This window comes from Trachurus japonicus, chromosome 13 (assembly GCF_045865225.1).
Source record: "Trachurus japonicus isolate A0001 chromosome 13, Traja_1.0".
Lineage (NCBI taxonomy): Eukaryota > Metazoa > Chordata > Actinopteri > Carangiformes > Carangidae > Trachurus > Trachurus japonicus.
Window position 1 is genome coordinate 39,693,399 of NC_140919.1, and position 12,360 is coordinate 39,705,758.

At 40.4% G+C, this 12,360-nt stretch overlaps 1 protein-coding gene across 2 annotated transcripts in view; it reads left to right on the forward strand.

Annotated features, from left to right (window-relative positions):
* The window catches only part of grik4 (glutamate receptor, ionotropic, kainate 4), a 271,682-nt gene that overhangs the window by 120,048 nt on the left and 139,274 nt on the right, over positions 1-12,360 (forward strand). For both annotated transcript variants that reach the window (XM_085796529.1, XM_085796530.1), the window contains exons 3-4: positions 3,351-3,515; positions 7,280-7,377. In XM_085796529.1, the coding sequence (XP_085652655.1) occupies positions 3,351-3,515; positions 7,280-7,377 (263 nt within the window). The remainder of the gene's footprint in view (positions 1-3,350; positions 3,516-7,279; positions 7,378-12,360) is intronic.

Below are 12,360 nucleotides of genomic sequence, written 5' to 3' on the forward strand. Positions count from 1 at the left end.
GATCATCCAGAGTGCATTTGCCTTTCAGCCAAGTTGGACTTGATTTATCTACTTATTTATTTATGCCTTCATAATTCCACACTTTTCATGCTAGGTTACTTTTATCTGCCCCTAAATGTTGTCTGTTAAACGTCTGAACCTTAATGCTCACACTCTTCAAACTCTGGGTTCAGACGTTCACTGCTCACTTTCCCAATTTTGAAGTGCATGAAGGGTCATATAAATGCTGGTTGGGCATTCACCTGCTGATGTCGTTGAAAGCTGAAACACGATTAATTGGTTGATTTTAACAGTATCATATAAGATAAGATAAGATGGATAAGAAGATAAGATTTACTTGTCCCACTCAGGGAAATTTGACTTGGGCGTGAAGTGCATGGTGCATGGGAACATACATTAAAGGGGACATATTATGGAAATATCACTTTTTGAAGGCTCTTTAACATATATTTGGGTGTTTGTCTTGCCTTCCAGACCCCAAATGTGAGAATTGACCAAAAAATCTGTAATGTGCAGGCTCCCTAGGTTGAAATCCATGTGGTTTTATGAGCTGCTCCCTCAGTTGTCTTCCAGTGATGTAACTAGGATTCTAATTTGCATAATCCCACCCCTACCTGGGGCCGGTAGAAGGGGCGGGGCAAGATGTGGTTCATTTGCATTTAAAGGGACAGGCACTGAAACCAGCCATTCTGAACAGGGCTGTTTTGAGCGGATGAAAAGAGATCCGTGATGTTTGATCCTTGTGGTATTTTGACAAAAGCATGTCACAGACATGTCTTTAAGACGCCTGGGCACTATTTTAATTTGTGGAAAGGAGGCATAATATGTCTCCTTTAAAACCACAGGACTGACAACAACATAACAGTAATCACAGATGGTTAAATACAGCAGCAAGAAACAACAATAGGCATACACCGGTGCATTTCAAGCTCAAGTAATGGGATAAAGTGCGTTATTATGCAAATCGATCATTAGTAAGATAAGACAAGAAACAAGAAATTTTGAATTAAAAACCTAAAGAGAGAGCAACACTGTCAGTGATGCACAGTCTACTTTTTGTTCAGTAGCGACACTGCATCTAACGGCTCTGAAACGCCTTCTTGAAGGCAACAACTCATATATTCAGAATATAACACATGGAAGGGGCCGTCTAAAAATCTCCTTGCCAGTTTGACGTTCAGTAATGTGAACTTCTGCTGAACAGTCAGAGTTCCAAACCTTACAGCCATGCCATATCTGATGATGTATATCATCATGTCCTTTTTGCTGAGTATTGCGGTGCATTCATGGTCAGACTAATAATCAAAAATATAACATTGACCATCTCTCCGGCCATATACAGCTCTGGAAAAATTGAAGAGAGACCACTCCAAATGTTTCTTGAATCAGCATCTCAGCCGGTTCATATTGAATTCCAACAGAGGCACATCATTCTACTTAATGAGGCTCTGAGTAGTTGATCCACTGAACCAAAGAGAATAAAAACCACTGCTGTGATTAGAAACGAGGTTATTCTACCAATGTTGATTTCTGAACTCCTCCGCAGTTAAAAAGTTAGTGTGATGTTGCTCAAAAATGAATATGAACTTGTTTTCTTTGCATTATTCAAGGTCTGTTATTTTGAGCAGATGTCATTTTTTGCATAAAAATGCTCTGAATGATATTTTCATTTCAAACCAGAGAAACTGATCATTTTGAAGTGGCCTATTCATTTTTTCCAGAGCTCTATAAACATACAGTACACTCTCTTACTGTTACAGCTCATTAGCAACACCTAGTTATAAACATATAACATAGTCTAATATGTCAGACTTGCAATACCAATACGCCCACCACCATTCATGTACATTGTTGAAACAGCGTTAAAGAGGGGTAGATTAAACTGTATGATCACTTTGGAGGCTGCAGCATGTGGTAATGTTTAACTTAATTGTGTTGACAGGTGTTCCTGTTACTCTTTCCACCCCATTAGAATCAGTGAGGACGGGCTGATCAACAGACACACCCCCTTGTATAATGTAACACAGTTCAACAGCGCCACACAAATTGCTGCCTCCAAAAATGATTACACAGTTGAATCAACACCTCTTTAACACAGTTTCAACCACAGGAACTGACCATCAACGAAGGTGGGATTTTCATGGTTGTTGCTGTGTTAGAAAGTTGTTATTGCAACAGTTTGTCTATTTAATCAGCTCTGGTAACAATAGTGCGCTATTAAGTGTCATAAAACCAATTTCTAATCTGATTCATATGAAATATTCAACAAACCTTTTTAAAAAGCAGCTAAAAATATATCTCAGCTTCTCTTGAATTTCCCGCTCTCTCCATATCCCACATCCTTACTCTGTCTTTTTATGATTTCAATTAATGAATTTTTTGTACCTTATTTCTATTGTCTCTATTTGTTACTGATCACTTTGTTCTTTATCTCACCATTTTTTCCTCATTTTTGTTCATTTTGCTTATATAACGTTGATTATGTATGCACTTTATCTCCTTTTTTCTATGTTTATTTGTGAGCCATAGAAATTTGTCTTGTTGTAACTTGTTATAGGGGTGGAACCTATGTACAAGCCAATCGGCTTCGTTCCCTCCATGCACCATTAAATTTAAATGTGTGCTAAATAAATAAACTAAATAAACTAAACTAAACCTTAATACAATTATGATGAACAGTCCTTAAAATCAATTTATCTTAAGATAAATGTTGTCCAATACAGTATTGCTAACAGCATGTATATAAGTCATTCCCTTGTATAGCATGTTGTTGCTTCTATTCTCCTGTGGCAAACTGATTTAATTTTGTTGTGGACTTACACAGCCTCTGAAAAGTTACTGCAGTGACTGGAGTTTGAAGTCCCCACTGTGCCTCTGTGAAAACTAAACAACTGCAAGATGTGATGAATGCTTTTGATGCCTTAACAATATACTGTGTGATATGTTTGCAGTGTCCTTAAAAAGATTCTTAAGCTTTTATGCTTTCAAGCTTTTATCATATACAATAGCACTCACACTTTTAAAAGCAGATTCTACGCAGTAAAAGCTGCTCCCAAATGTGTGGATTTATTAAGAACAATACTGTGCCTTTGTAGACACTCTAGATTAATGGAGAGCAGTGTGCACAAAATGTCACCCAAGTATTGGTGCTAATAAATCCATACACCTAGGGACCAGCTTCCAGGGGTATGAACTTTTATGTAAGACCCTAAAAAAAGGTTTTAAATACATGACCTGTCCTCACGGGTTCTCATATTGAATGATCACCGTCCGCACGGCTTTGAAGAACAGCAGTTACCATGGTACTGTAGATAGTTATTTATCTCCGCTCTCCCCTTCTTTCTCCTCAGCTGCCATCCTTGACGACCCTATGGAGTGCAGCAGAGGAGAGCGCCTGGCCATCACGCTGGCCAAAGACAGCATCAACAGGAACACAAACCGCTCCACCACTGGCAAGCTGGAGGTGGACATCTTTGAACTGCTGAGAGACAGTGAATATGAAATGGGGGAGACAAGTAAGTAACACGTCACGGGGAAAATATGCCAGTTAATTGGAGAGGAGGAAGATAGCGTCTCTGTGTGTGTTTGCTCCATGTTGGTCAATATATGCGTGCGTGTCGAGAGGGAGGAAAAAACGCGGCGAGTGTAATAAATCTGAGAAGACTGCCGAGTCCAGTCAGTGATAGCGCCGACAAAAAAAAATAAAAATAAAATAATATCTGTCTATTTGAAAATCAGCAAGCCTGTCATTTCAATTCAAGCGCCCACTTCCTCCTTTTCACTCTGTCTCTTCCACCCCCCCCCCCCCCGAAGTGTCGAGATCCGTCTGTCTGGTTCAACAACATTTTGGTCTTGTAGAAGCAAACAAATTATTGAAAATAGATGACACGCTGATGTGGAGCAGAAACACCAAATGAGCTGTCATTTTCTGATGGCGGCAGCAGTCAAAAGGTGTATTATGTCTGCTGCTGGGAACTGTTCTGTCCGTGTTTTATTTCTGTTGGTGGTACTGTAGGGCCGAGCAAGACAACAAACTCCTGTGCAGGGTAATGTGACTTAAACTTAGGGTCGCTTTTTTTCTCTTTCTCTCTCTATGGAGCTCCCACTACAGTTTCAGAGTGCAAATTTTCCCTGCTAACCCTCCTCCTTTCCATGTGCATTTGTTTTTTTAACGGAACCGGTGAGAAGGCAATCCGTGGAGCGATGTCTACCGAGCTGGGCAGGGGCGCAGATGGGATTTTTGTCAGCTGTCCGTAAATTATTTCAACTTAATAGTTATATTGTGTAATTTGGGCTTTAACCAATAGTTGCTTTTAGTAATTTGGGCCAATGGTTTGCACTGAAAAGCCATTGGGGGATTCTTATTTGAAATCAAGGAAAAACAACGATGAACATTGGTAAACAAAGGCCTATCTGATCAACATTATCCATATGCCAATCACCACCAAAACTGTATGCCTTCTGCAAAATATGTTTTATTTAAACATTTGCTGATCTCAGCATAGAAATTATCTAATTATGACAAAACAGCAAAGAATTTATTTGCGAAACAAAATCTGGGACACCGGGTCGCAGGCGCAGATCTGGCAAGGTTGGTTTTCAGCCATTAGATGTTAGGTGGAAGGCAGAGAGCCTCCATTCTCTCCATAACAAGTCATTTAACAATCAGAATTACTCCGAAGCTGTTTAATTAAGGTGCACATCTTGCATAGTTCCTCTAATGTATGTCAAAACAGAGATGACCTTCAACAGAAAGGACCTAATTTGTTTTATTTTATTTTATAATTGGCCCTCAATGACTTGTCATTCTGTGGTGACAAATGCATCACTGAGGGTGAGTCCCTTAACACCAGCTGGAATATCTATTTTAAATCAATTGTATCAATGCCTCCGCTTCACAGCTACCCCACACCTCGGTATTTATTGGTTAGATTTATTTTTAATATTTCAAACAAAAGTATCCAAAATCAATACAGCACGGTACCTGTCTGCAGAAAACCAGCAATATAAACAGCAAACGACAAGAAGTGTGAGGATTGATTTTCAATACCACACATTCCCTACTTTCACAAACCCAAGAGCTTCGGTAGCGCCGCTTAATCCATGGAAACACCGCTTCACTTACCCTGACAACCAGAGACTGTATTACTCTCCCTGCCTGGTTTACTACAAACCCCTTCTCAAATGTGGGTCCTCCCTCCTGTGTGTCTATGTGGCCTGCGTTTCTCTGTGGTTGTGTGTTCGATGTGCGTGCGCCAATTTGTGTGTATGCTGCATGTGCAAATGTTTTGTGTGAGAAAGTTTGATTGTGTGTGTAATTAGAGGCAGGAATTGGATTAGGGACGGCTCAGTGGCCGCAGTTAGATGGAAATATCACAGAGGGAGTGCTACCTGCCCAGGAAAGTCCCACCCCGACCTTTCAAATACCCACTCCTGTGGAATATACAGCTCCTAAACGGATGCCTCCTCGGACTTGCTGCTTTTTAAAGGCAGAAAATAGCACAGGACAAGACTCCAGTTCACAAACGCATTCTTTCACAGTTGCTCTATTGTGTATAAAGCCATATAACTCATAAACGGTTTGCCTCAATGCTGCTGTGTGTGTGTGTGTGCACCTGAGGACACTGAGAGTGTTTCAATCCCAGGAAAATTGAAGTCATTAGGATCCAAAAAGGAAATTATTTTCCAACTTGCAAGCACCTTGCTGGTGGAGTGATGGTGATAGCAGCCATGAGTGGATTAATGGCTCCGTGCCACGTTTGCCGCGCCACTCTAAACCATGTTGTTGCTGTATGTCCGTCTATTATTCCTCTTGCACCCTGGAAGATTGTCAAGTATCTCTCTGGTCTAACTCATTACAGCGCTAATCATTCCAAGGTTCCAATAGCTTGCATTGATCAGTGAAAATCAATGTTAAGTAGGGAAAATGGAGTGCAGTCGATCGGGTGACCTTTTAACCATAATCTGGCCGCAGTGGGCGGCACAGTACACAGTGCTGCTCTGACGCTTCAGAGCAGTAATGCTCTGACTGCACCGTTAATGTTCAGGAGGGCAAAGAGGAGACTGTGATGGGGCAGTAGAGTTTAGACAAAGAGTTTACATAACTTACACTGCCTCTACCACACACACAAGGCTAGCTATGCAGCCAAGGAGCAAATCAAAGTGCCACCGGAGCCTGGAGCATGTTGGCCGACAGTCAAATCATTCAGCTTTATAATTTGATGAGTCCATGCAGGCAGGTGCAGTTGTGTGTGTGTGTGTGTGTGTGTGTGTGTGTGTGCATAAAAATGTGTGTGGGTGTTTGTGTCTGTTGTACATGTCTTACAGCGCCCATGGGACAGTAAAGGATTACTTATTAATCATTCGATTCACTGCCTTTGGATTCACTGCGCGGGTCAGAAAACAGTTCCCCTTTGCCTCTTCCACACGTTGCTGATTAATGCCCTGCATTTGCTCCAATAATAATAATAATCATAATAATACTTGTGTCTTCGTTACATCATTGACTGTAGAAGTTTAATTAGAGGCCAAGGATTAAAAATGACAAAAATGGCATTCTGTTTTTTTAGAATGACAGATTAAAGCATATGGCCTGTGTCCATGGGAGAAGAGCAAAAAACTCACATTCTGTTAAATGTTTCCGTCTGAAGATTTGTTTTCATCCCTAAAGGTAAAGCCTTTAAATCAGTCCTTGTAAATGTAGAAAGTGGAAAACAAGATGAGATGTGTGTGTGTGTCACTTTTGGGGATATTATTGCATTCATGTGCAAATGTTGAAATACCAAGTTTTATGTATTAAGCCTCCAGATATCACTGCCTGTCACTTTTTCTGGCTCCCTGCCTTTCTCACTGCCTGTCTGCTGTATGAGTGTCAGGTTCTCTCACAAACTATTAAATTCTCATGGGTTGATGCTACAGGATAGGATCTTCTTTTCTTTCTTTTCTTTTTTTTTGTATGTGCATCACGTTTGGCATACTAAACGTGGACAAACGCATTCGGTCTCGCACCGTGTGTAGGTTCAGGTTCCCGTGGGACGGTAAAAGCGCTGCGCTCAGGCTGCTATCTGTTTAGAGGTTGAGATAGTCAGCAAGTGCATCCATTAACATCTGACTGAGGAGTGCCTTTTCAAACTGCCCTGCCTCAGATTCTTCAAGAAATCCTGTACTTGGACCTCCTGAACAGCTCCGACTGACTCACTTTGTCTCTGGTTATTTCCAGTCCCTTCTCACCCCTTAACACTTATTATCCCCCTCCACCCTCTCTTCTCTCTTCTCTCAGTGTGCCAGATCATGTCTAAAGGGGTGGTGGCAGTCCTCGGCCCGTCTGCCAGTCCGGCCTCCAACTCCATCATCAGCAATATCTGTGGCGAGAAGGAGGTGAGTTTTTACGCACCCACATGGCCCGTGGCCGCGGGCCCATTTCAAAAAACCCCATTCATGACACAAACACAGTGTTTGGAACAATGCTGCTCATTAGCGCCTGTGTGGCTGTGGTAGGAGATTGAGCGGGAATGAAATCTAACTTGTTAGTGAAAATGATGAAATATCTCAGCAGTGTCATAACTCTCCATTCTAGTCCCACTCCAATCAAAGCTCTGCTGGACATTTTATTTCCTCCATTCTCCTCATTATCTCGGAGCAGTTTGGCCCACTGAGACTCTGTAGCCACTGATGACATTTTTATAGAAACAAACACAAACAAATAAAAGTTTTGTTGTTTTGACTGAAATTACATGTGCTGAGAACAACCAGCTCCTGCCGACTCTCCCGTCGGCTACATGTGGTGTTTGAAATCATTTACCTCGGAGATGACATGACAGATGGATGATATATCATTTTGATAAAACCATATTTTCTTTTATGAAACGTGACTTTTTTTCACATTTTAGAAAAGACTGAGTGGATTTAAAGCTTTAGAGCTCGACTGCATGCAAACCAGCCCAAGTTGCATGCTAATTGGCTTGTCTGAGCTCTGACATGGTGTGCTTTGCTGTCTGATGTCAAGAGACAGAGCGCCTTTGAATTATACAAAACCATAAAGTATATCATAATCAATTATGAATAAGAAAAGAAACATATTCACCCAAATGTATCTGCAATAGTTTTACTGCCACACTTCCTTGCATTTATTAAATTCAACAGATTATTAGTAATATTATCTACTGGGTTATAAGCTAACTACATATTTTAAAAAAATATATACATGTCAGCTTTCTTTCCTTTCATCTGTCACTTGGTTTTCACTTGTGTGTTCTTGTGTGCTCCCTCCCATAATTGGATTTGGTCCACAGAGAAGCCGCCTTTTTAACTGCATGAATTTGATCAGCATGACTATTAAAAGACACCCCATTACCATCCCTTTCTCTATAATGTCTGCTGGTTCAGTACAGCCTGTCTTTCTAATGAGACATCAGTCTGTTATAGTATTAGATGGACCAGGACTCCCTGCTGTTAAAAATCTCTGGTAGCATTGACTGGCGGGGCGGACTGCTTTGAGAAACTGACTGTGATATTACCACTGCATGAATATTAAAGAGCCCATAAAGTGAAAAGTGCCATTTTTGAGTTGTTAACTGATACATACAGTACAGTCATAAAATACTCTAAGGAACTGGTGCTACCCCCAAATGATTTACAGATCCCCTACACTGCACCACATATAATCTCTATATCCCCTCTGATTGTACTGTGTGAATGTGTAGGGCAGCTACCATGACCATGATATCTTGAAGATGAGCTAAATTTTAACACAGAAAGGAGGATTTATACTGTAGTATCTGCTGCCATCATATTGAAATAATCGTTGTACTTTCCTCCTTTAGTACTTGATTTAAACAGTATTTCCATCCTGTCTTGGCACTGTGTCATCTAACTACTAATAACTGACTGCTGAAATAGTTTTTTTTTATCTCTTATTTGTCGAATAAGAGGTTATATAGTATCTCTGTGAATAGTCTATTTATTTTCTAATGTCAAGTATGGTATATCCTTCCTCCTTCCTGGTCACATTATCCACAGGCACAGTTTCTTTTCATTTGTATGCTGACGATACTCAACGGTACCTGTGAGTTAGATCCATCGACCTAGGAATTTTTCACTGACTGCCTGGATGTCAAGTTATTTTCTTTGGTTTAACTCTCAAGTCCTTGGCAAAAAAATAATAATTGATGTCCCATTTGACGTTGATTTAAGTTTTGAGCAGCAGACCACAAAACTTGTACAATCATGTTTTTAACCATCATAGCTATTTCTAAAAATCCAATCTTTTAAACTTTTAAAGACACAGAGAGTATTTTACACACTTTTATGTCATACAATTCCTGGTTTCTTTTTAATGTATTGATCCTCTCCAGACTGTACAGAAAATTGCTGCCAGGCTTTTGAGAGTTTCAGTTGTCAGTGTGAAAGCTTTTATGAGTTGAATGAGTTGGTAGTTGAGACAGTGTGTAGTGCTTTTGGTTTTGCACTGCGTATCATCAACTTTTAAAGATGTTTCTTGTAACTTCACAGAAATATTTATAATCACATTATTATATTCAATTATGTACCCACCCCCATTGCAGGATAAGTCATGAATTTTTTTTCAGTCAACTTCTTGTCAGCCGATGGAGTTAGCAGTCCCCGCCCTCGTCCCTACGTCACCACATTCACGCGCATCCCTTGGCTGCACACACAGAGAGGACCGCCCCTTTATGCCGTTCTCTCTCCTCATTGGATAAAGGTTGTAGGATACAAGGAAAGTTTTCTCCTCGGCTTACAGCAGAGCAGAGTGACTGACAGACCCGTGTTTCAGACCAAACACTCTATAGAAGTGATTGCTGTCTGAAGATATAACTATTTAAGACTTATATTAACACAAATATTCCACTTACTTCTGCTTTAATACAACCTTGAGAAAAAAAAAAAACTTTTTCCTAGGGGGTATTTTGACCCTCTTATCACATTATGTGTTATATAAATGCATTAGTAACCAACTGAGCTTGTCCAATGATTATAGAAATAATCAAACCAGACGGTGCTCATTTGTGGTCATCAAATGCTGCTGGTTTTTCATTTTAATCACAAAGGAGTCTCCATATCCATAGTGCACAGCTGGAAAACCAGAAAGCCAGTGACTGGTTCCCAAAGATCCAGATTGAAGAACAATGGAGTCAACTCTGTGGTCCTCCCCTGGGTGTTAGCCATACCCAAGAACATGCAGAGTTTCCATTACAGTCACATTACTCATGTTATGATTACTCTGAAGGGTATGACTAGCTAATGGGCTTTGTCAGCACATCCTTATGCTAGTGGACGTTGTAACTAAGCTACTATCCACACTGTGGTGCACATGCACAGAACAATGGTTACTAAGGACTACAGAGGAAAAAATGTCCTTGAAAAGCAAAGTAGTTTTTCAAACAAAAGATTTTGATCATCACCAGGTATTTCCATTAACTAAATTTGAATAACAATGATCTTTGGTCCAATATAGTGGGTTATTTGAAGAGAAATTCTTAACTTATCATGCACGTTGCAGATTCTGACAACATTAAGAACAAAGACAACTTTTATGTTTACTATCACACAGAAGACGACCATGAACAGGACTAAAGAAATTCAAATCCTTTCAGTTCTCAGCACATTAAAGGTCTGTCACAGTGTGAAATTTGAGAGTTAGAAAATGCTTCCCTGCTGAGTCAGAAGGTTGAGCTGAAGCCAAAGTCATATTATACCAAGATGGTAAATTTACTCTTGATGAGATGAGCAGCACAAATCTTGCAGGATTTTATCCCTTGGGAAATGTAAACCTTTATTCTATCAGTACTTGGCAGCCTAATAGTCTGCAGCGCCCCTTTGAGGACTGCTCAGTAGGAGATGGGCAGATTGGCTTGTGCATGCAAGCAGATGTTGAGACCTAATATTACCTTTTCACTCAGACATGCCTTCGCATTTTTTCATTAATAAAAAGGAAAAGTGAAATCCAGCAATCTGATTGGTTGTTAGCTGTGGTATAATGAGCATATAGCTATATAGCTATATAAGCTATCACTCCGCGTCAGGCACATATGACTGGTATGAATGGAAGTTGTTATCATGTATCCATGACAACGGACTGTTGCAGTCTGTAGCAAAAGACAGTCTGTGTTTTTACAACGTTAACAAATAGACTAAAGTAGTTGAATTCACACGTTTAAGAGTGGAGTGAGCACTTCACCTGAAAAAAAAAAGCAAAGGAAAAGACGACAGGTGGGACTATTTTTTTCACAGTGAGGCTATTTTATTGGATAATGTATTTCTGGTTGAATAAAACTACATGAAATTGATTGCTTATTCCTCTTTCATATTGCCATTATTGGTATTATAAAAGCAATATATCCGCTTTGCATCAGGCCGAAGAACAGCCCTTAGCCGTGGTATAATGAGCGTATACCACGGCCTGTTAAATTGATTTACTGATATATTGCTTGAATGGATACCTTTAATGAATATGACTAGTATCAATCTTAACGAGAGAACCCACAATAGAAATGACAACTCAGCAAAAACAAACCTTCAATTGAGCCTATTGAGGCACTACTGTATATAGAGTCACTGATGCTGTGTGTGTGTGTGCGTCCATGCCTGCCATTGCGACAACATTACTCTAACCACATAATCCCTCACTGTGATGGCAAGGCCACAGATGCTGGCTCTTCAGTAGCTGGTTGCATGGGACACTGGCAGCAATATTGTGTCTGACAGCCCCCACAAGGTGATCAGCACATCATCTACCCATCTCCATCGGTCACTCGGCGGGTTCCTCCGCTGCTGCCGAGGTAACTTCCTCTGGGCCGCCAGAGGAGCGGGACTGAGCCCATCTGGGGTTTTGTGCACTAATGGTGACTAATAGAAAAACAGCTACTGCAGAGAAGTTGACTGTGTGCATCATGTCGGTAGTTTGTTTCCACCTTACGCAGTGTGCGAAGCAAACCTCGGGGTCAGGATTTAGAGGAAGGGCAGATTAATATCAACTAATGGGAAACATTAACTGCGGTTTTGGATAAGAGGCTCCCGCTGCTTTACAGGTGCTTATCTGCTGGCTGCTTCAGCCGGCCAGAATAGCTGGAGCACGCAATGCAGTTTTCTTGTTGTTGCTTTGTTTCCCGTGAATCTCAAGGATAAGAGATCTGATTTTTATTTAAAAGCGGTGACTTAGATATCAAATAATAGACTCAAGGACTTTTCATTCTCCATTCAGATTTGCACCAGGCTCCATTTACATTCCCCAAGTTGCACAGTTATTTTCATAAAGACTTTGGACTAAGGTCATTTTGCCATCAGCCACAGAAAGCTTTCAAACTAAATTGAATAAAATGTAATAAATGATTCAAACTTTGG